This window comes from Bidens hawaiensis, unplaced genomic scaffold (genome assembly GCF_021521415.1).
Source record: "Bidens hawaiensis isolate Kalapana, Puna unplaced genomic scaffold, B.hawaiensis_p1.1 tig00045987_1, whole genome shotgun sequence".
In the NCBI taxonomy this organism is placed as follows: domain Eukaryota; kingdom Viridiplantae; phylum Streptophyta; class Magnoliopsida; order Asterales; family Asteraceae; genus Bidens; species Bidens hawaiensis.
In genome coordinates this window covers 8,214-33,528 of record NW_027498183.1, presented here as the reverse complement: position 1 = coordinate 33,528, position 25,315 = coordinate 8,214, and the positions used below count along the sequence as shown (strand labels likewise).

The window sequence follows — 25,315 nt, the reverse complement described above, 5'->3', positions numbered from 1 at the left end:
GGCTAGTTTTGTGTAAAATTATAAAAACATACTATATGTTGGTAAAAATCAAAAATATTTTCACGGATCGCTTAAAACATTTCAAGTAAATGTTTGGTAAGTCTTTTTCGGCTTAACGGATGACACAATGCTTGGTTTGTAACTATCTTTTGCGTTTAAAATCTATAGCGGGTAGTTAAACGAGCATATTTTCGTTTAACTTGTTTGCTATCAAACTAATACCATATTTCTAATATTTTAGCTTGTATAGATCGTATATCACTTATAGATGGCCCCCGAGATATCTGGGTCATAACCCGACCCGTTCGGTTAATCGTTCGTTTGTTATGCAAAAGGCGTTTATTTGCTTAATCGGTAAATACATACTGAGGTGTACCTTGTTTTGGCTCAAATGTCACAGCCCAACTCGTAGCCCAGCATTGCGAAAGCTCACAACCATTAGAAAGACGGCCTCATCTTCAACGGGATCGCGTAGTTGCGCATGACCAGTTGATGAAAGATTATTTTTCGCTGAACACGACTTTTGATTCGGAACGATTTCGGCGCCGTTTTCAGATGAGTCGCCAACTATTTTTACGAATAGTTGGTGATTTAGAAAGCGTTTATGCGTTCTTCCAATAACAGGCGGACGCGAGAGGTAAACCGGGATATTCAACAATGCAAAAATGCACGGCGGCAATTCGTCAACTAGCGTACGGGACTGCGAGCGACGCCATGGAAGAGTACTTACAGATGTCGGAGACAGTGGCTCGTGAAGCGCTTCACACATTCTACGAATGTGAGTATTAATATTCTAATTATTTATTTCAAAACCGTAACATTTTAAGCATGAATTTCATAAAATTTGTTAAACTCAGATATTCCACAACTATATCATAAAAAATATTTGAGGAAGGCGACTCAAAGCGACGTACAAAAAATATACGAGGTGCATCATCAAAGACACGGTTTTCCCGGGATGCTTGGTAGCCTCGTTTGCATGCATTAGGACTGGGAAGCCTGTCCTGTTGCTTGGCAAGGTCAATATCATCGGGGTGATCATGATGGCCCAACAGTTATTCTTGAGGCGGCTGCATCATTTGATCTTTGGATATGGCATGCGTATTTTGGGACGCCCAGTGCAAACAATGATGTAGCTGTGATTAATGCGTACCCTATTTTTGACCGCCTCACAGATGGAGTCTTACCCGACATCTCATCTTCCACGAACGATGTCAACTACGAATACGGATATTATTTAGTCGATGATATTTATCCGGAGTGGGCCACGTTGGTTCTTAGCTTTACATGCCCGACTGATGAAAAGCGTCAGTATTTCAAGAAAAAACACGAGTCGGCAAGAAAAGACATCGAAAGGTCATTCGGTGTATTCAAGAAACGTTGGTCTATCATTAGACAACCAGCACGTTTTCTACAAATGGATAAGTTAAGAAACATAATGTACACTTGCATTATCTTGTATAATATGATATTGGAGAACTCGGGTAGAGCAGTTTGCCAAGGCGGGTACAACGATGAGCCAGAGCCGATCTGTACACTAAACGAAGATGAGAAACTTGCTAATTTATTAAAAACACGAAAAAGGGAAATGAATTTCAGCCTTCGATCAGATTTGGTTGAACATCTTTGGAGTAATAAACAAGTTGACGGCAAGGACGACGACTAAAAGTAGCTTTTTTATATGTTTTTTTATTTAATTTATTTTGTATTTTAGTATTATTGTATTTTTTTATTATTGTATTATATATTATTGTATTGGTTTTTTTGTTTAAAAACAAGAGAAAATGTTGGGCTTCAAAGCCCCCTCACCATAGAGTGGTATTATGCCCTGGGGCTTCTATGCCTCCAGTGCCCACGTGACGCTGATGTGGCACTGTGAAGGGGCTTCGAAGCCCCCCACCATAGCACGCAGCCTAAGAGGGATTATATTTGAGTTCATCAATTCTATCAATATTTCAACCAAATAAAAACCTATACATATTTAAAACGACATGTTACAGGCTTACAGCACCGAACTAAACAAAAGTAAACTCGTCAATGCACAAAAACAAAAACAAAGCCTGCACCGCTGCACGTTACATTGACAAACCAACGTGAATTTGATCAGTATCAGGTTGCAACATTGAAAAAAAAAGCCATGCTTAAGACAAAAGCATGGTTTTATATTTTATATGTATAGTATGTTCGTGTTGATTTTTTAATATATTAAAGAGCAACCACATGTGCAATTAGCCCACGTGCTTTAAGGAGTTAAATCATAGGCATCCATAAACGACAAGCTATATTATCGAACATATATGGAATCACAGTCATCTTTTAATGACCACGAGGACTAATGACCACACACATGTAATCTCATTCTTATTCTTACATGTGATCAAGTGGTAGGAGTCTTGAATTCTTCGAGTATTTAAATTTAAACCTTATTTATGGCATCTTAGGTGTGGATATTGGCAATAACTATGAGTCAAGTCAAACGAGGTTGTCAGTTCAAATTCAAGCCCGTCAGGGTTTTAGTTTCACCGTGTATTATGTCAGAAAGTTAATGGTCTTGTGGTGACACAAGAACTGTCAAGTAACAGCTGGCGGTATGGTTTCCCAGGGGAATGGCCAGCCATACTCTGAAGCCAGCGCAGGCCGGTTATGACAACTTAGTCTGGCCAGAGTGTGCAACGGGGCTCTCCAAATTAGAATGTGCGATAGCCTAAACAGAACTGCCAAGCTTATAGTATATATATACTTACTTTTTGTATTGATTGTATTTTGTTACGGTATTATTTATGTTGAAACGTGAAGCATTTTATAAGTTGTTTTTTTTTTTTTTACAGTTATACTCATATACTTATTTTGATCTCATATGAAGCTATTTGTTATTATGATTGCTTTTAAGAGAGATAACACTATTATGAAGTTACAACCACATATTTATTTACTAAACAAGTCCTTATTGTTCTCGCGGTTCTAGTTTCCATCCAACATTTAGAGAAGGCTTGTTATGCTCTTCTCCCTGAACTAAAAATTTAACATTTGGTTATGAAATTCTGAACATTGAAAAAAAGGACCACATTAAAAAAATATATCTTAGGTTCGTCACTGTGTATAACATAGTTTTTTTTTCCTTCCTCATGTGGCACCATCGCCTCTACAACAAACACAACTGACCGATTTTTGGTCTAGAGTTACAATTTAGCTGAGTTTTCAACACATTTTTGTTGGTGTTATAGTCCTCACATAATAGAAAACAAACTCAGTAAATAACATTTATTTCAGTAATACAAATAACTCAAACTAGTTGATAACGGAGGTTTAGCGATTAAACCCTGACATCACCGAGTTTACTTTTGGAACACATAACTTACCTCTCTAATGTTGGTCGTGGACTGGTATGTGAGGGGCGCCTAATGGTGGCGTGCCCCTTATTTTTCCATAAAAGTTAATTAAAAGAAAATTCACCAAACAAAAAAAATTAACCATACCAAAATATTTTTTCTACAATAAAATAATAAACGTGAATTAATTGGATCAATAAAAAGATGACATGTGGAGCTCTTAGGGCTACAAGTATGTATTATGTCGGCCATGTGGACTACCTAGAAACTTTTGGCAAGATAGCCGACCTCCGTACAAATGTGTCTACGTTTTTGTAATCGGTACAGAATAAAGATTTCAAAATCTTTTTAGCCCACATAAGACCTACCTATTTCACCTCTGGTTCTAGCTAGTTGACACCAATGCGGTCAGTAGCTGGTCACAACACCGGAACTAAACCGAAAAATAAATTCGTCTTCGCCCAAAAACAAAAACAAAGCTTGCGCGTTGAGACAACAAGCGTACATAAATTTGGTCAGTACCATGTTACGATATTGAAACAAAATCATTCTTGCGGCACCAAACATTGCTTTTTTATCTTATGTATAATAATAGTTTCTTATAGATTTTCTAATCACATATGCAAATTAGCCAACGTGTGATATTCTATATATATATGACAAGTGATATTCTCGTACATACATGGAGTCACAATCGTCATCTCTTAATGACCACACACATAATCTTGTTCTCGCAAAGATCATTAGTTTTTATTATTATTTGTTTTGTTACAAGCATAGACTAGGTCACAATATAGGAGCATATAACATACTAGTACAAACTCAGTAAATAACATTTATTTAGTAATATTTATAAATAATTCAAACCAGCTATTTTAAAATAGTGTTTGGTTAATTGAGTTATTAATGAAAGCTTAAGGGTTACCACATGGTCTATATTATAAAGTCGTGGGAGTTAATGATGTAACTAGATGAAAGTTGTGTAGTACCACATGTAAATAGGTGTTTAGATTATTAAGCTATGATTTATACTTGCTCTTTTTCTAAAGTAGATGTGGAAAAGCGACTCTAATGCAAGGAAATGAGATGTTAATTGTGTAATTAATGGAATTTAAGGTTTATCTATGAAAATTTCGAGTGGGTAGTTATGTAACTAAAATCCAGAGCCAACCCATATGAAGGTTAGAGATCGACAGATCCAAGCCCATTCTCTCTAGATGCCCATAACTTTTTAAAAAACATATCATGTTGTTTTAATACATAAGTCTATAAAATGACTCTTTAATGCAATTAAATGGGTGCTAATCTATAGAATAAAAGGTTATTAGTTCAATTCTCATTTGTGGTGCTTTTAATTTACAGAAAAAAAAACTTTCGTTTGTGTTTTATATAAACTATTTAGTAATTTATTATTATTATTTTTTGTTTGCTTTGGTCCGTTTTGGGCTTTGAAAATGCAACCAAATGGTAAAATTGTGAAATTATTGATCACATAATTAAAAAGATGATTTTAAAGACGATCGAACCTCAAGATCGGCCCAACTCCAAAAGCCAAAACAGCAGCGGTGAACGTATCTTCTTGTTCAATCGTGAATCAATGGCAAGACCTCTGGTGGCGCACGAAGTCAACCCTTTTTCTTGGTTGACTTCGCGCTCCTCTACGGAAACTTGGTCTTGACGATGCAAGTGGGTGGCAGCGACCTTCTTCCCGGCTGCGGCAGCTTAGTCGATTGTCGATTTGAACTTGGCTCTGATACCAATTCAAGTCCCGGATCGATAATTAAACAGGAACTAACGAATAACTCCCATTTATATTAATCAGAAAATATAACTCAAAAAACTGATTACAACTCTCAAACCCTAACTCGGTTTGACTCTTGATGAATCCTAACTTGGTTGCACCAACTTCAAAATCTATAATGTCTAACCATAACTTGGTTTATATAGACTAACATAACTTGCTAGTCAAGACATTACCAAACATAAAAACCCTAATTAATTCTTGGGTTGGGCCTTACAGTTAGGCCAAACAACAATTGGGCTAACAGCACATACCAAAAACTTGCACATTCATTTTCTTTTACAATTTGAAATATTAAATATAGGGTTAAGTTATAATAAGAATTATTGTTTTTGTAGGAAGGATAAGAAATAAACTTGTCCATTGAATTTTGATTTGGATGGTTGAACGAGCCGAACGGCTGAAATTCGAATCGAGCGAATAACGAAACGAGCCAAAACCGAATCGAGCATTTTTTGATCAAACATTGAGCGATTTTCAAGCATTATTTATTTCTTTTTCACTTTAAAAGTTTCAATAAGAAACACGTTTGAAGGTTTTAAATAATATATTCTGAAAACAAATTAGTGTTTTTTAGACAAGTGTGTAATAGGTTGTAAACAAATAAAACTATAATGAACATGTAAACAAATTTGAATTGAGATATAATGAACATGTAAACAAATTTATGGTATTATGAAAACTTGAAGTGACAAATAAAACTATAAATTTGACGGAATTAGGAAAAATTTTGAAGAATTTAAAAAATTGTATACTTATATTTATGCATGTTGTCAATATATTTATATATTTGTTTATATATATATATATATATATATATATATATAATAAAAAAAATATTCAATCCGAACCGAGCAGACCTTTGCTCGTTGCTTGGCTCGTTTACAAACAGAACCGAGTAGACCTTTGCTTGTTGCTTGGCTCGTTTACAAACCGAACCGAGCAAAGCGGCTCGTTTACAATCGAGCGAAAAATCGAGCGAACATTTTCCGAGCAACTTCCAAGCGAGCGGCGAACCGTTTGGGTGACCCTACTCCAAAATGTAGCATATTATCTAAGTCTTCAAGAAGCCCAAAAGCTTCAGCCCAACTCTAAAACTTCATCTGCAAGCCCAATATTGCTTCGGTGTCCAACCCAAAACATATATAGAAAACATAAAACTAATCAACATATTTAGATATGAAATTGATAAAAGGCAAAGACATTATTTTCAAAGAGACACTTCTTAGCTTACAAAACTATTGAATATCAATACTTGGTTTACACATAAGATATGCTTTCCAATATCAGTACATAAAGTAGCATCACGGATTATTACATGTTACATAGTATATATGTTTTTCTGAAAATATTACAAAAATACTTTTTATTTCTCTTCCTTCAACATTGACTCCTCCGTATCCTTGAACCTCCTGCTTTAACAAACGGTTTAAGTAGAGTGAGCATAAACTTCAGTTAAATAAACCATACCCGACCCAATTTAAGAACAAATAGTTTGACCATGATACTTTTTATAACCAGCCTTTATAGTTCGGTTATGGTTGTATGTACATTGACAATTGAGTTATTTAAACTGCCCATTCGGTCCAATTTACGTTTATGATTTTTTTTTCCAAAATATGTTACATATTAAATTTTTATTTACTTTTTATTTTTCACAAGATAACATAGATAACATATTAGTTATCGTTTATTCTACTTTATATACTAAAAGAATTGATAATATAGCATTTTACCCAAAACATAATTTGGTGATTAACCCATAGGAAAGCAAAGCGAAACGAAGCCTAACAAAATCTGTCATGACTAATATAAACATAAACATAAAAATAAATATAAATATAAATAATTAATATTTGCTCTTAAATTTGTGATAAATATTAAGCCAACAATCTATTTGGGTGTCGCCATCATTTTGATTAGAAGAATGAGACACCATAAATGTTACTTTCGAAAGCTCTTATATTTGAAATTATTTCACATAAAATATTTTAATATACATCAATATCTCTACTGCTACACTGATCGGTCCTACTTTTTGAATCGGATAATGTAGTTAATAATAATCGACTTAATAATCAACAAAATACAAAAAATCAAAAGGAAAAAAATAACAACTAAATTGAAAATATATTTAAAAAAATAAAATGAAATGGTCAGATTGGTGCATACCAGTACTGGTTGTAGACTACAAAGGCATCGGTTTTAACTTTCTTTCCTTTATCATTTCGGTACCAATGGTAGAAAGCATGTGTTTTGTTCATTATCTCCAATGTAGAGTGTCCATAACTAGCCTCCCGAAACGCAGAATAACTGGGTTGAGGATCGATATAGCTAAAAAAGTCATCAGGGAAACAAGAGAGATATATAGTTATTCTTTGTAAAGAAAAATGAAACTAGCAAATCATTGACAAACATAAAATAAGAAAAGTTCACCTTGATGCAAGACCTTCTAAATTTCCTCCATCTCCAACGTTGATGTAAATGGGAGCGGATTCATTCGGGATGGGATCAGTCGGACCGTTGGAGATCCGATACTGAAATGGTTTATATTAGTTAAATGAAGATAATCATGTGGGTGTTTGGGATTGATTATTTAACTAAAACTTATATGAGGATTGGTTTTATAAAAGCATATAGTCATTTTCCCTAGTGCCTGGATAAATAAAAGTGTTTATGCATCTATGTTTATCTTAGGGTTAAATATATAACTTGCTTTCATTAAACCATACATTTATTCAATTATTTGTCTTTGTTTGTTCATTTGCAACACTAGTTCTAATCACATGTATGCTTGCATGGATGTATACTTACTTTGAGATAGTCTCACAATGCACATAAACTTCACGTAAACTTCATGACATTGAAATGCTTAAATAGAAAATAAGTAACTTATGTCTCCCTATATTCATGTGATTGGCGAATAATACATATACAAATAACTATACACGAATTTATATGTCATACGGTGTCACATGTCACTTTTATTTAGTTAATTCATTATTGTCAAGAAAAACCTAATATGCAAGTAAAAGTAGATATGCGACTCTTAATCGATTATCTAACTGAATGAGTGATTTGTTTTTGATAATACGTTCTTTGGTGATCGATTTCTATAGGATTTGATAAGAAGGTGAGGTAGGGAGCACACTTAAGTTAATTACCGATCTTTCGTAAGCATGGACATGTCCGGCGAAGACCAAGTCAACCTTGTACTGAACAAACCAACTCTCGAACACGATTCGCATGCTTTCAGCCTCCATATAGTGAGCATTGTTACTATTATATAATGGGGCGTGCATGAGAACGAAAAGCCAAGGTGTTTCAGTCCTGTTCACCTTATTAAACTCTGCTATCAGCCACCAATACTGAGGTGTATATTTTACTGGCGTAAAAAATTAAGTAATAATTAAATTAGCTAATAGCTCAAATTTAATGAACGTAAGTGGTTCATCATAAACTAATTTGAGTTACCAACTTACCATATGGAGAATAACTTGATAGAAAAATTATATGAGCGGATGCACGTCTCACAGCGTACCAAAGCGGACTACTACTTCCGCTTGCTTCATAAGGCGTTGTGTATCTATTGAGATATTCTCTGAACGGTTCAACTTCGTTCTACACACACAAAGAAATGAATCACACATGTCCAAAAGAATATATTAGTTAGGGTTTAATAAAAGTATGTTATATTTCATAATTGACTAAATATACATAATACCATTACTGGTTTTTCATTATCCTATAAAATATACAGTTTGATAGAGCACGTTTCGGATTGAGTTTGAAAAATACTTATTGGCTTTTCAAAAAGCCATTTTGAAAAGGCAAGATTTAAAGCTTTTGAAAAATTGCTTTTTAATCCTTTCAAAAAGCTAAAATAAAAAAAAAATTGTGATTGTCAAACACATTTTAACTTATTGACTTTTTCAAAACACCAATAAGCATTCTTCAAACTCAATCCCAAACATTAATGACTTACAATTTGTGGAAGATACTCCACTTCATGATTTCCTACTATCCATAACCATGGTTGATATGCTGCATTTATTTCGACAAAACGAGCATACGTATCCCAGCGTTCGACCATTTTATCGTATGGATGATCATCGGAATAAGATAGATCTCCAACAAATAATACAGATTCTCATTCGTTCTCAATGTAATGGTCAAGAGTCGAACAAGAATTAGATGTTTGCCCCAAGTCACCTTAATTAAATCAATAGTGTAACTAATTAATATTCTTGTTTTTTTTTAACAAATACAAAGAAGAAGAAAAAGAAAATTATTAATATCACCTATAATTCCAAATTTATAGTAAGCATTTGGATCAATCTTTGGAGGCGTTTTAAACCAAAATGATCGAGCAGAATCACCTTCTCCAATCTCATAATAGTACTTGGTATCATACTAATTTATAACAAGACATTAACACACTTGTTAGTCATGAAACAAATCTTTTAATCAATAATATAATATGTTATATCCTATAAAAAGTAGGAATTGATTTGGAGAGTGTGGTTATGGTACAAAATGAAATTAGTTTAAAAAACGTGAAAACTAATCCTCAACATCTGTTTTTAATATTGACAGTTGAGATTTATTTCTTGGTCAAATTAGTAACTAAAAGGTGTCTTAAATGAAATCAAGGGCATTTTGGTATTTTATGTTATTTAGTTTAGAGAAACTCCCGTAAAATTCCTATAAAACTCGCCCCACCTTAAATGAGTGATTAGCCACATAAATAAATAATTAAATCCAAAATCAAGAAAAATTGTTTCAGACAAATAGTTTAACATATGACTTGTAAGTTCTTTAGAGATGAAATTTAAAAAATTAATAAAATAACATAAACAAACCTTGTAACCCATAGGGTAATTCTTTATAAGCGACATGATAACATAATTTATAAAATAGAACACCATAATTTAAACTATAATAACAACATACTTTACAAGATATATAATAGCACGCTTTATTAAATAAAAAAGAACAATTTATATTATAACAACACATTTAATTTATATATATATAAAAATAAAACAACACATTTATATAATAACCACACAATTTATATTTATAAAAATAATTAACAACACCTTTATATTATAACAACACAAATAAAAATAAAATTAAAACAATGCATTTATACCATAACAACACAATTTATATTTATAAAAGTAGAACAACACATTTATACTATAAGAACATAAACACATTTTTATTTAAAAACACAATATATATTTATAAAATATAAAAGATCACTGGTTATACTATAACAACACAGGTTAAACTACAAGTCTATAGAAGCACACTTTAGTAAAATAAAACAAAACCAACACACAAAATGGTTTAAAACTCAACCATGTGAAAAAAATCATAGAATGTGAAATCTTTAGTAATGCTTATTGTTATGCTCAACCAATAGAATTTGCTTCAATAGATTAACTAATGCATATATGGAGATCATAAATCTCATCAAAACAAAAATATATTGTTGCATAAATTCAAGAATTGCCAAAACGAACAACAAACAAAAATACAAAAATGCCCCTTTTCTATTAATTAGATAGATACCATGTGATAACTTGGTGTTGGTTCTTATTATTCTTAGGAAAAATGGATTTCTATTTGATCCTACCTCTTGATTTGGACTCTTGATCAAGGTAAAGCAATAGTTGAGATGATTCGAAGTAACACATCGACATAATTGGACGATTTAAATTATTGAAATGGTAATGGGAAAGCTATCATTGTTTACTTGTTCTCGTGTTTCATAGCTTTTCTAATGTAAATAATTTTAATAAACTTCTATAAAGGTAAGGTAGCAAAGGTGACCTGCAAGCTCAAGAAAGTGATTCGTGGACCACTAGTAGCACCCGCGGGTCATTGACGATACCCACGGAAGAAGATCCGCAAATCGCGAGAAGCCCCACACAAGGAAAAAACAATAAAGAATCCTTATATGACAAGGAAGAGCAGTTTAACAATAAAATTTTAGAAGATCGATATAACAATCCCTGACAATGACGTTAGCCAATGAAAAGGGGACAGTTGGACACCTGGTACCAACCATGCACATGGTCAGGCTGTCACACCCTATCAAAGTGCGACAGGTGTTCATTCATGTAGAAAATAATATTCTAAATAACGACAACTTCACCAATCACCTTCCCACATCCTCGGCTATAAATATATTCATCACCATCATGAGGTACGCATTCACTCTTCACATATTACATCAATCACTTTGTACTTTCTGTCCTAACAAATAACAGTACTTCTCACGCCGGATGATGGTTACAGAAAGACACCCCCCCCTCTTGTCCTTCCCGTGACGAGACTCACGGTATCTGTTTTGCAGGAATCTAGCTTAGGTCTGATTACTTTTTGACTTGTTGGTTCGTATTGTAGTTCATACTTGATGGAAACACAGATATGATCTCCACCGGATTAGATCAGTGCTTCCTCAACTTTATTACTTCAAAAATATACAATAAAATCGAGTTTCTTTTTAATGTAAGTATAATATTGCTAACTAGGTTAGATTTCGTGTTACACACGGACGGAAAATATATAAAACTTCATATATATGTGTGTGTGTGTGTGTGTGAGTGTGTGCGCGCGTGCACGAGTGCGCGTGTGTGTTATATACATTTTAATGAATTGCAAATGTCAGATAATCTAGCATTATTATTATTATTATTATTATTATAAGGTATTACATTGTTACTTTAATTAAAAGACTCCAATATACAAAAATAAATAAATAAAAATAACAATTTAAAATATTATTCTAAGTTGTGCCACATATTTCTAATTTATCCATAAAACAAAAAAAATGCATATTAATTAAAACTTCATCTACTGAAGTCATATGTTGTAAAATATAAAGCGTAAACATGTAGATGTTGTAACATAAGTGTGTGTTATAAAAACTATTTTTATTAAAATTATAAAACATTTAAGTGCACAACATAAAATATGCTCAAAATATGAATATAACAATGAGATATAATTATAGCTTTTATTAAACCGTGCGTTTAATAAAGCAACATTATAATCCAAACCCCGTGACTTAAACCATCATTTCAATCCAAACATCCCAAAATCCAGAAAAAATAAAACAACAAAGTCTTAAAATTTTAAAAAATAACAATAAAATAATTAATTGTCTTTATTACTGAATAAATGATGATTATACCAATTTATTTTGAAACTTTCTTTCACTTAAGAGTTAATGCTTAAAATTAATATTTAAATTAACATGTGAAAATTATATAAATGAAAAATTGATGAGTTGGAAGCCTATGTGAACTTGTTAGTTGAATGTCATCTGGAAATCTTGTATGACTTTAATAGTATAGTAAGATACTTTTAAAAAAAAAAACTGATTTAAAAAAAAAGCTGATAAATGCGTGTATAATCTTCTTAATTGCATATATGCTTAGTTATAAAGATAAATTGTGTATTTATTTATATAAACTTCCCATTATTTGTATGTGTGCGTGCACACATAATTTCAGATGTAATTTGTTGTGTGTTGTGCAATTTTATGCATAATTAATTAGTTGTATATGTTATGTAGCTTATACATACTTATTTAAAATTATAGATAATTATATGACGCGGCGCATATATCACTCGCCCGTTACTAGCTGCGTAATTATTAAGTTAACCAACAAGGTAAGGTAATACCTCAAGGTCTTTAACTAGGCACGTATGGGTAAAGCCTGATTTGTAGTTGTAAAAGGTGTAGTTTTTGACTTTGGAGCCTTTTGCAATAAAATTATACTTATTTTTTGATTTTCCATATTTTACATGGTTCGGCCCTGTCTGTAGGTGTAACCCACATTATAATTACAGCTTTTCCATCATAATCTCCTTGAGTTATATGCACCTACATCAATTCATTTACAATTAAAATTTATGCAAAATACATAAACATTTAAAAATGTATATAATAACTTAATTACTTGTTGTGGTGCATTATAACCACTTGGAATCGCAAATACTTCATTATCAAGAGGCAAGGCAATGGCTGGAAACTCCGAACGGACGAAACTGCTTGTGATACCCACGTAGACCACATTACCGACAAAGCTTAACAAAACACAGACAACAACCAGAAACTCGGGTATCGTGGAACTCATTTTCTTAACCTAGCATAAACTGCGAACAATAACATATTATTGTGTAATGAAAATTTCAGTTTGAATCAAATACATTATCAAAAATATTATGTATATATATTCATAGGACTGACCTTGGATTCAATGGTGTTGAGGATGAAATGGTTGCTAGCTATGGGCTTGGTTTTATAGCCAATTACAGCCAGCATAAGTTAGCACTTAATTGGCAGGAAGTATGATTATTTTTGTTATTTTAGAACATGTGAGTGTGACAGTGTGTCGAAGATATCTAGGAGTTGTTTTGTATTTTTGCCTCTTAATGATTCTATTGAGAGACTATCTCTGAATCAGTTACATAAAAAGTGTGTTTGGTGATAAAATTGTACCACTTAATGTTTAATAGAGTCTCTTAATGTATAAGTTTCTTAAACATGTTGAATGATTCGGAGGATACCTCTTAATCGGTTAACCTCTTAGTGATTCATCAAAAGATTGTAAGACAACTCAGTAAAGAATTTGGTGGACTTGTAAATGGATTAAAGTGGGCATAGGCAAAATTTTTAACAATTTATGGCATGTAACAATTTATCAGGGCCGTCTCATGGGTAAGCTAAATGAGGCAATGGTTTTAGGCCTCCGGTTTTATAGGGTCTCCATGTTAAATAGGGGTTATGTATTATAAGATTTTAAAAGTAGAGTTCTTTTAGAATTAGTAACTAATTGATGGTCACAAGTCAATAAGATTGCTTCATATCCATTATCGTTGCATATATCCATATTCAATAATTTATGTATACTCTCTAACGCTATACGCATAAAGAAAAGAAAAGAAAAGAAAAGAAAAATGCCTCAACATTTTATTAACGTTTTATGCCTCCGAAAACGTTAAGCTGGCCCTGCAACTTATTGTTAGACTCATAAAAGCTAATTACCTCTCCACGATAGTGCCTTGATGGTAAGGATGTAGGAATCAATTGTGAAGGTTTATGGATTAAACCTTGGCATCACCTAACTTTGGGATACATGATTTATCTTTCTAACTCTGGTCGTCGGCCGATATGTGAGGGACGCCTGATGGTGGCATACACCATTTTTTTTAATTAAAGTTAATTAAAAAAATTTCACCGAAAACAAAATTTGAGCGTTCCAAAATAATATTTCAACAATAGTATAATAAACATGAAATGATTGAACCAATTAAAAGATGACACGTGTACTCAAACCATTTTTACAAATAACATTTATTTCAGTTTTACAAATAACTCAAACCAGTTGTTAACGGAGGTATAGCGATTAAACCCTGACATCACCCAATTTACTTTTGAAACACATAATTTACCTCTTTAATGTTGGTCGTGGACTAGTATGTGAGGGACGCCTAATGATGGCGCGCCCCTTATTTTTCATAAAAGTTAATTAAAGGAAAATTCACTAAACAAAAAAAATTGACCGTACCAAAATATTTTTTTAAGCAATAAAATAATAAGCATGAACTGATTGGACCAATAAAAAGTTGACATGTGAAGGTCTTAGGGCTACAAGTATGTATTACGTCGGCTATGTGGACTACCTAAAAACTTTTGGCAAGATAGCCGACATCTGCACAAATATCTCGACGTTTCTATAATCGGTACAAAATAAAAATATTTAAAAATCCTTTTAGCCCACATACGACCTACCTATTTCACCTCCGGTTCTAGCAAAGCCATATATTGAATGCTCATTGCTTAGTTGGAATAATTTGTTTAACCCATTTGCGTAAACACGTCAACATGTGAACACGTACATTTAATTATATTAGAATGGTCTGACAAGCTATTTGACCAATTATTAAAACCTTTCAACTCAATTACGATCAACATATTTAATCCCTTTAAAATCTTATTACAATCAACTAGCGTTTATTTATACATTTCGTCAACATGTTTACATTCCGTTGCATGTATGGTTTGTTAAGGTAAACGTGTTGCATGGTTGTCTTAGAGTCGTAAGTGTATCCAGATGAATTATGTAGATGCATTTTACAAGTGGGATTATTTAAGCTCATCAATTCAATCAATATTTCAACTTAATTAAAAATTGTATTTTTAAAACAACGTGTAGTCGGTTGGTAAAACCACGCACATTACGGGACACGAATGCGGTCACTAGCTGGTCACAGCACCGGAACTAAACCGAAAAATAAATTCATCAACGCCGAAAAATAAAAACAAAGCTTGCGTGTTGCGACAACAAGCGTACATGAATTCGGTCAGTATCATGTTACGGCATTGAAACTAAATCATTCTCGCGGCACCAAACATGGTTTTTTTTATCTTATGTATAATAATATTTTCTTATAGATTTTCTAACCACATATGCAAATTAGCCAGCGTGTGATATTCTATAAATGGCAAGCGATATTCTCGTACATACACGGAGTCACAATCATCATCTCTTAATGACCACACACATGTAATCTTGTTCTCTCAAAGATCATTAGTTTTTATTATTATTTGTTTTGTTACAAGACTAGCTCACAATTAGGGGTGTCAATCTTGACCCAAACCATTTTAAATGGGTTAATTTGGGTTATTTTAAAAATCATATGGGTTGGTTTGGGTCATAGATTTTAATAAGATGGGTCAAAATGGGTCACTTAAAATTCCACCTTCTTATTTTCGGGTCAAAATGGGTCGACAAATTTAAAGATGTAACTAGATATTTTCGTATTAGAAAGGTGTGTGGTTGATTCAGTTATTAATAAAACTTAAGGGTTACCACATGATGAAGTCGTGGGAGTTAATGATGTAACTAGATAAAAGTTGTGTAGTACCATACGTAAATAGGTGCCGAGATTAAGCTATGATTTATACTTGCTCACTTCCTGAAGTAGATGTGGAAAAGCGGGCGCTAGTGAAAGGAAATGAGATGTTAATTGTGTAATTAATGGAATTTGAGGTTTATCAATGAAAATTTCGAGTGGTTAGTTATGTAACTAAAATCCAGAGCCGACCCATAGGAAGGTCAAGAAGATCGACAGATCCAAGCCCATTCTCTCGAGATGCCCATAACTTTTTTTAAATATATATTTTATATATAATATTGTTTTAAAATATAAGTCTATAAAATGACTCTTTAATGCAATTAAAAGAGTGTTAGTCTATAGAATCAAAGGTCGTGGATTTAATTCTCATTTGCGGTGCTTATAATTTATAGAAAAATAATTTCGTTTGTGTTTTATATAAACTATTTTAGTAATTTTTATTATTATTATTATTATTATTATTATTACTACTTTTTGTTTGCTTTGGTCCGTTTTGGGTTTTGGAAAAGCAACCAAATTGATAAAATTGTGAAATTATTGATCACATAATTAAAAAGATGATTTTAAAGACCTTTTTTATTCTCGTTCCGAGGCTTGAATTTTTAAAAGATTTTCGGAGACGGTCATCCTAAAATCTAAATGAACCTTGAATGATAAAATATATTGATTTGCACGTAACTCAAAACTGTAATTTTAGTACATGTAACATAATGTGAGTACCCCCCCCCCCCCTTCCCCCGGGGGTTTTGATTGATGGCTGCCCTTGAAGCCCGGACACAGTGTTCGCCTCCCATACATTGATGTGGGGGTGGACGTAACTCACAACACGTAACTTAAAAACCATATTCAATGAGATTTTACATTTTCTTTATTTTTTAAGAAAAAGAGAAAATAAAATAGTGACTTTGATCTATCGTGGATTATTATCATTTGCCAACGAGCTTGGATGGATAAGAGTCGATAAGAGTCATGTAAATATATAATGACAAACCAAATATTTGTGTATGGAGTTACTGTCATATATTAACGAATAGGAACCACTCATAAATACATAATCATATCCAAACATATGTCGTAACGGATTAAGATATTTTATCTATACTTCTTTATCTATCTATATTTATACTATATATAATATAAGATTAAGGGAACTCTTTAATTTTAAAAGGTACCACTCTTGTCGCATAGTATACAAGTAACAATGCATAGAAGTTTAAGAATATAGGGATAATATAATCTTTGCACATTTAAAAATAATTGCAATAATGGTCTTTCAATTTCAATCAAGTTTTGTTAATTTATTAAAAACTTGCATAATTTCCCCTCATTCTAAACCAACTACCCCACGACCCTTTAACAACCATAACTTTTTCACACGTTAATATTTTTTCTAAAAGTTTACACCATAAAAACGAGCATTTTATTCTCTTTAGTTTGAGTATGGTATTGCCATAGTTAATTAATTTTTAAAAAAACTAACATGTTACGTGATTACCGGTTATTACCGGCAACGGGTCGGGCAGGTTTGTCTAATGGTGTCGAAACGAGTTAGGGTTGAAATATGTTAATACAAAAACATGGTTAATTTAGTTCATGTTAGAATGGATTTAGATCGAAAGGGGTCATGTTAAAACGGATTTCGGGTTAAAGTGTTTTCGGGTCGAAACATGTCCGTCAAAACGGATTGGGTTCAAAGTAGTTTATTTGAAATTATTATACATTTCATATTTGCTTTTTGATTGTCGCCACCGATTACGGTCATTCAAGCATCGTTTACGCGGATGACATTGTTTATACATATTAGGTTGCTTAAATATAAGCGTTACGTGGCGCACTGTCACACCCCGACCAAAGGCGGCGGAAAATGCCGAGGTGTGACGATTGTCCATAAGCACATGACACTAATTAAAGTGACAGTATTTAATAAACTCATTTCATTTCACAACATCGAAAATGTCACATAATAATTATCCATAAAATAACCATAAACAAGATATCACAAAATATGACAAATTTGATATTGTTCATTTTTACTAATATCCTAAGGTCTTTGATGTCGTTTTCTTCACAATCATAAATCAACCAAGATGCAAACCTGCAACATTTCATAAAATAAAGTTTGTTAACACAAAGGTTGGTGAGCAATTCATAAGTTTAATCATATTAGTATATAATAAAGATAGCCACAAAACTTGCATACGAAACGATAAATAAAAGTGGTAATTTGGATAAATAGATATCGCTAAACACATTAGCGACACCTAGCTATAAGGGGATACCAAATAGTCTAGGATTTTATAGTTATCGTTAATTGCATTACGTTAACGACACCTTGCTATAAGGGGATGCCAAATAGTCTAGGATTTTATAGTTCCACCAACCAAAAGCGATAAACACATAGGCATATAAACATAGAACACCAAATCGAGCAATTATTTAGGTAAAGTATACAACTACGTTTGTGGTTTAAGATTCAAATATAAAGCATTTTGTTGAATAAGTATGAAATGTCACCCCCAAAATAAAAGATGGAAAATGGGGTATGAAGTACTCACCTTCAAGTAGTAAACTTGAAAGATGATAATTTGGAGATTTGTCAGAACGACGAGTTTAACGCACAATGCCTAAAAAGAAAAGAAGTTTTGAATTTAGAAAGGTTGTCTTGAAGGTCTTTAAACAAAATAAATGTTGAGAAATGTAAATAATTAAAGTTCAAGGTTTAAAATGTAACTATTTAAGAATTTATAATAATAACCCTTTAAAAATGTAAGTTTGCTCGAAACCGGGTTAAAGTATCTAACCTTAATATTTACTCAACCTATGTTAAGTAATAAGGTGGGTAAAATGCAAGAATGCAAATCCCTTTGGAATAAAGATACTAAAACGGTTTTTTTTTTATCGAGTGTTCGGGTTGTCGGTTCGGGTCTTGATAATTGGTCAAACCCAAAGTCAACTTTCCAAAATATTAAATGTTATGAGACAACTCAATAAAATTTAATAAGACTTAACCAAGTATGTAGTTCAATTGTTTTAGAACTAACAACGCACGTTAAGCGAGTGTTCGGTTTTGTCGGTCCAAACTTTGTTATGAGATCAAGTTGGATCCAACATTTCCAAGTACTTAAGAAAATATTTAAAAATCAATTTGTAACTATTTTTAAAGAAATATACAAGTCTTGATGGCTAAAAAAACACACTTGTGTGTCTTAAGCGAGTAAGAATCGGTTGGTTTCCACACGTCCAACCACTAAAGAACTTGTATAATAATGTAAAAATAAAAAAAAATACTTTAAGTTTTACAACCAAAAGTTAACAATAAAGTCTTTAAACAAAAGTTCGGTTTTCGGTTCGGATCGTGTTTCGGGTTAAGACCGAGGTAAGATTCTACAAACCCATAACCATAGAATTTGTAAAAATGATTTTAGAAACTTAGATCTAACAATAAGCATGTTTAAACAATTATTTAACAAAACTAGTAACAAAGTTCGGTTTACGGTTTAGAGCTATTTACGGTTAAACCGAAGCCTAGACTCTTAAAAACCCATAACCATGGAACTTGTAAACATGACCAAAAAACTAAAATAAGCAAGATTAATATGTATGAACAAGTTATATAGATGTATATATATCAAGGACACGAAGTCCTCCATGAAGCCTTGCCTTATGAGGTTCGAAAGCTCACCGACCGGAATCGGAGAAGTAACTACCAAAGGTAAACAAGGGGTGTATATTATATATATGTTGCACAACCATAAACAAGTATTAATAAGGCTACATAAACTAATTAAGATGAAAGACTAAAAACCTTCAAGAACACTTAAGAAGATAACCTTGAATCTTTGATGTTTGAGAGAGTTTTTTTTTTTTTGAGTTATAGCAAGGGAAAATGAAGAGGAAAGGTGGTGTATATATAGGGTAATGTTGGTGGTCAAATATGGGTGTGAGACACAAGAGTTTTCATGCAAAATGGATCAAGACAAAAACACAAAACAACAAAAAAAAATTAATAAAAAAATAAATAAATAAAAATAAAAATAAAGGTAGGATGTTTTCAAGACCCAACAAGTGTGAAACAATATTGTAACATAAATCCATCATTTTGATTATAACATAAGCTTTGGTTTACAAATCGGGTCGGTTTACATAATAAACAAATATGAAAACGAATACAAACAAGACCCGAAATTGACGAATGTCACACGCGCTTACTAGCACCGGTTACATGTCCGAAGTGACGTTAAATGCATACCATTGTCGGGTTACGCACGAACCGTTACGAGGTTACAAACGTACTAACACCGGCTGCGTTTGCGCGTACACCGCTGCATCGCACGTGCACCTGACTAGTTTTAAGAGACACCGAAAAAGTTACCCTCTTTAATTATTATACACCATATGAAAATTATACTTGAAACTAAGTAAAAGTTAAATGAACTCAGTTTTGCAGTTGGCATTAATATTTGAGATCTTATGGTATTATGTTTGAAACCTAACTTAATGAGTTTTTCCATCGTGGTGGGTTTAGTTCATGAGTGAGACAGGCCTGAAGTATTAAAATCAATATGGATGACTGGTATCCCATCTCAGAAAGGTTCACATGAACTCATGTTTGAGGGTGATTTCAAATGTTGTTAACTGTTAAAAATGAATTGATTTTTAACTAATTAAAATTAAAAAATAGTAAAAATCAAATAAAAATAATAGAACTAAGTGAACCATAATTCAATCGGAACCAATTAAGAAAATAATACGAAATATAACTGAACCAAATAACAAAACTGATTCCATTGTGATACGTTTGATAACCGATCAGTTATGATTTGGTCATGATTATATCATATATGGGAGGTTCATATACAAAATAATATTAACATCAGAACGTAGGAAACAATACCAATCTACCAAAATGAGAACATAGGAACAATATCAACTACAATAACCATCAACAAAAGCAATGTTTTATTATAACAAAGAAAAAAACCTAATAATAACAACAAAAGAATCAAAATCAGCAACAAAATAATAACAAATACTTATAACAGCATAAAAAAACCTAATAATATCAACAAAATGAAAATCAAAAAATACTTATAACGTCTCATAATCAAAAATCAGCAAATATGAATAAAAAATAACAGCATACAATAATAAAAACAAACATAATAATAACAACAAATTAGTTCTCATTGTTCTTATATTCAGAATAAAATGTATTTAATCCTAAAATATATTATATACATTATGTATATAATAGAATTAAGTGAAGATCTGCTCATACTATTTTGTTTTCTATACATAATACTTTTGCATGCCAAATTTTTTGCTACAATATCTTACAAATTACATAACATATCCACACACTAACGCTCATGCGATGATTTATCAAACTAAACGAACAATCTTTTCCAATAATTGAATTGAAGAACTTTTTATAACTGAAAATGATCGCTTATGAAAATCTAAAGAATGAAACACCAATTATGGGTTCAACTTTAATCAATAACAAACCGAATAAACCCATACTCAAGTACTCAACCCTAAAGCAAAGTGACATTCAACAATATATCATGGTTGGCTGAAGTAAAAAAAGAAGTTCTTAAAAAATAACTAAGAAAAAAAAAGTTAGAGGAATCAAGATCGTGATTGAAGTTGGTGTTAACGGGGTTTAAAGTGCGCTAGTTTTAACTTTAAAGCATTCACAATTTCAATTACTGAAACACAAACCCTAAATAGTTGTGAAGGGGTGCGACGGGGATGGGGTGTGACGATTCCAATAGGATCGGTTATTCCATAACTGTTCAAACAGTTGTTGATAAATGCTTATAACCGGTTTTGATTGGCCCATGGCCCAAACGCCCCCATACAATCCACATCGCCCAAAACAAATGTTTAAAGTATTAATAAACGAAAGACTAATAAGCGAACTTGACACCGACCTAACTAATGAATTACGGGTCACAATGATTTCTAATATCAATAAATGAAGTAGCATCACCGAATTATTACAAGTTACATAATATGTGTTTTTTCTAAAATATTGCAAACAATACTTGGATACACTTTTTGTTTCTCCTGATTCGGTGTCTAATTCACGAATTCAACTCCATATCCATCAACCTCCTGTTTTAACAAGCGTATATGCAAAGCAAAGTAGAGTGAGCATAAATCGATTAAATAATCTATAGCAGAGCCAACCACGATAATTTTTATAACTGGCTTTTATGGTTCAGTTATGATTATATATGTATATTGGTAACTGAGTTATTTGAACCGACTATTGTCCAATTAATGTTTATGTTTTTTTATCCATAATATGTTACATGTTCAAAAAAGTTTTGTTATGTAATTTTTTTTTCCAAAAAATATATAGGGTGTATAAGTTGATTTCAACTTGAGCCCACACATCCGAAGTAATATTTGGGTGTATTAGTTAACTGATAATTAACAAAACTAAGTATACCATCCTTTTTAATAACCGAACTAACCTAGCCTTGTCATTGCGGGGCGGGGTCATCGGTTATGGAAATCTGAAAACTTGAACATAGGTTATAAATTCAACTTTAACTATAAGAAACCGAATTAACTCATATTCGGCCATAAAGTAAAGTGAAACGACGCCTAACAAACATTTGTCGTGACTGATTATAAATATAAATATAAATATAAAAAAACTTAAAATTTGCACTTAAATTGTGATAAATATTAAGACAGCATATCTATTGGGTGCCACCATCATTTTGATTAGAAGAATGGGACACAAAATATGTTACTTTTGAAAGCTCTCTATTTGAAATTATTTCAGGGAAATTATAACTTCACATAAAATAATTTAAATTGGTTTCTCTACTTGTTCATTGGTCCGTCCAGATACTTTAAACCGGATAATATAGTGAATCATAAACAACAAAATATAAAAAAGTACAAAAAAGATATTAAAAGAATGAAATGAAAAGGACAGATTGATGTATACCGGTACTGGTTGTGCACCACAAAGGAATCGGTTTTAACTTTCTTTCCTTCATCATTCCGATTCCAATGGTAGAAAGCGTGTGTTTTGTTCATTATCTCCAATGTAGAGTGTCCATAACTAGCCTCTCGAAATGCTGAATAATCAGGTTGAGGATCGTTATAGCTACAAAATTCATCAAGGAAACAAGAGAGATACAAGGTTATTCTTTTTAAAGGAAAAGGAAACTAACAATTATTGATAACAAATATAAAATAAGAAAAGTTCACCTTGATGCAAGACCTTCTAAATTTCCTCCATCTCCAATGTTGATGTAAATGGGAGCGGATTCATCCGGGATGGGATAACTCAGACCGTTGGATATGTTGTAGCGTATGTTGGAAATCCGATACTGAAATGGTGTATCTTGGTTAAATAAAAAGAACATTTATTGTTGTAGTGGGTGTTTGGGATTGATATACACATAATCACTTTCCAAATGCCCAGATAAATAAAAGTGTTTATGTGTGTATGTTAATCTTAGGGTAAAGCATATAGCTAGTTTTCATCGAGTGTTTATCTTTGTTCATTTGCAACCTTAGTTCTAGCATACGAACCCAACGAACATGAAAGTATACAAATGTATAAACTAGACACATTTATTAACTTTGTTCATTTGCAATACGATCACACATGTGTATGTCCAAGACATTGAAATGCTTAAATAAAAAATAAGTAAACAGTTTCTCACGTGCATTATGTCTTCATATATTCATGTAATTGGCGAATAATACCTATATGAGTAACTATATATACGCAATTTATACGTAATATAGTATCGCATATCACTTTAATTAAATTAATTCATTATTAACAAGAAAAATCCGATATGCAAGTAAAAGTAGATATGCGACTCTTATTCGTTATCTCATGACCGAATGAGTGATTTATATTTTAAATTATGTTCTCTTTGGATTGATTTCTAGAGATATGATATGAAGGTGAGCTAGGGAGCACAATTAAGTTAATTACCGATCTTTCATAAGCATGGACATGTCCGGCGAAGACCAAATCAACCTTATACTTAACAAACCAACTCTCGAACACAACTCGCATGCTTTCAGCCTCCATGTAGTGAGCACTGTTACTATTATATAGTGGGGAGTGCATAAGAACAAAAAGCCAAGGTGTTTTCTTTCTGTCTACTTTTTTAAACTCTGCTAGCAGCCACTCATATTGAGGTGTGTATTTTACTATCATGCAAAATTAATAATGATTGATTAGCTAGAAACTCAAATTCAATGAGCATGTTAGATTCATCATAAACTAAATCAAGTTACCAACATACCATATGGAGAATAGGTTGATAGAAAAATTATATGAGCGGATGCACGTCTCACGGCGTACCAAAGCGGACTACTACTTCCGCTAGCTTCATAAGGTGTCGTGTATCTATTGAGATATTCTTTGAACGGTTCAACTTCGTTCTAGACACAAAGAAAGAATCACGCATGCCCGAGTGAATATATTAGTTAGGGTTTACTGTAAGTATGACATGATTTGATTAATTAGGTATACTTTGTAATTAGTATATTATATATATATATATATATATATATATATATATATATATATATATATATATATAAAACTGGCTAAGAATACATAAAACCTTACTGTTTTTCGTTATTGTATAAAATATCAAATTAAGCTTGACACTTGCAGGTTGATCTTCGATGACTTACAATTTCCGGAAGATACTCGACCTCATGATTTCCGACTATCCATAACCATGGTTGATATGCTGCATTTCTTTCGACAAAACGAGCATATGAATCCCAACGTTCTCCCATTTCATCGTATGGATGCTCATCAGAATAAGATAGATCTCCAACAAATAACACAGTTTCTCCTCCGCTCTCATAATGTTCAAGAGTCGACAAAGAATTAATGTTTGTCCCAAGTCACCTTAATGAAATAAACAATTTAACCAGAAAAATTGTTAGTAATATATATATTTTTTACTACTTTGGACTAAATCACTTAAAAATAAATACAAAAATAAAGTAAAAGGGAATTATGAATATCACCTATAATTCCAAATTTATAATAAGCATTTGGATCGATCTTCGGAGGTGTTTTAAACCAAAATGATCGAGCAGAATGACCGTCTCCGATCTTATAATAGTACTTGGTATCATACTAGATAAAAGACATGAACACACTTGTTAGTCAGTCATGAAACAAATCTTTTAACTAATAAATACAAAACGTTTTTATACTATAAAATGTTGAAAA

At 32.2% G+C, this 25,315-nt stretch overlaps 2 protein-coding genes across 2 annotated transcripts; one reads left to right on the top strand and one right to left on the bottom strand.

The window, feature by feature from the left end:
- Positions 1 to 657: 657 nt before the first annotated feature.
- On the top strand, positions 658 to 2,560 carry LOC143596048 (uncharacterized). The gene is made up of 4 exons (XM_077074925.1): positions 658 to 778; positions 858 to 928; positions 989 to 1,532; positions 2,442 to 2,560. Exons 1-4 carry the CDS (start codon positions 658 to 660, stop codon positions 2,558 to 2,560), a joined length of 855 nt encoding a protein of 284 aa, XP_076931040.1.
- Positions 2,561 to 8,083: 5,523 nt separating this feature from the next.
- LOC143596052 (phosphoenolpyruvate phosphatase-like) lies at positions 8,084 to 24,934 on the bottom strand. The gene is made up of 3 exons (XM_077074926.1): positions 24,763 to 24,934; positions 8,613 to 8,751; positions 8,084 to 8,515 (listed from the first exon to the last, which is right to left on the bottom strand). The coding sequence occupies exons 1-3, from the start codon at positions 24,868 to 24,870 to the stop codon at positions 8,244 to 8,246; spliced, it is 519 nt and encodes a 172-aa protein (XP_076931041.1). The 5' UTR covers positions 24,871 to 24,934; the 3' UTR covers positions 8,084 to 8,243.
- Positions 24,935 to 25,315: the final 381 nt, after the last annotated feature.

Bases quoted from the DNA above. Each gene is read 5' to 3' on its own strand.
- LOC143596048 (XM_077074925.1), top strand. From the start codon at position 658: ATGCAAAAATGCACGGCGGCAATTCGTCAACTAGCGTACGGGACTGCG. The intron at 779-857 runs GTGAGTATTAAT...TGTTAAACTCAG, and splicing joins GCTTCACACATTCTACGAAT to ATATTCCACAACTATATCAT. The intron at 1,533-2,441 runs GTACACTAAACG...ATGGCATCTTAG, and splicing joins CGATGAGCCAGAGCCGATCT to GTGTGGATATTGGCAATAAC.
- LOC143596052 (XM_077074926.1), bottom strand. From the start codon at position 24,870: ATGGGAGAACGTTGGGATTCATATGCTCGTTTTGTCGAAAGAAATGCA. The intron at 8,752-24,762 runs GTAAGTCATCGA...TTGTGTGTGTAG, and splicing joins TCGAGTATCTTCCGGAAATT to AACGAAGTTGAACCGTTCAG. The intron at 8,516-8,612 runs GTAAGTTGGTAA...TTTTTACGCCAG, and splicing joins ATCAAGTTATTCTCCATATG to TAAAATATACACCTCAGTAT.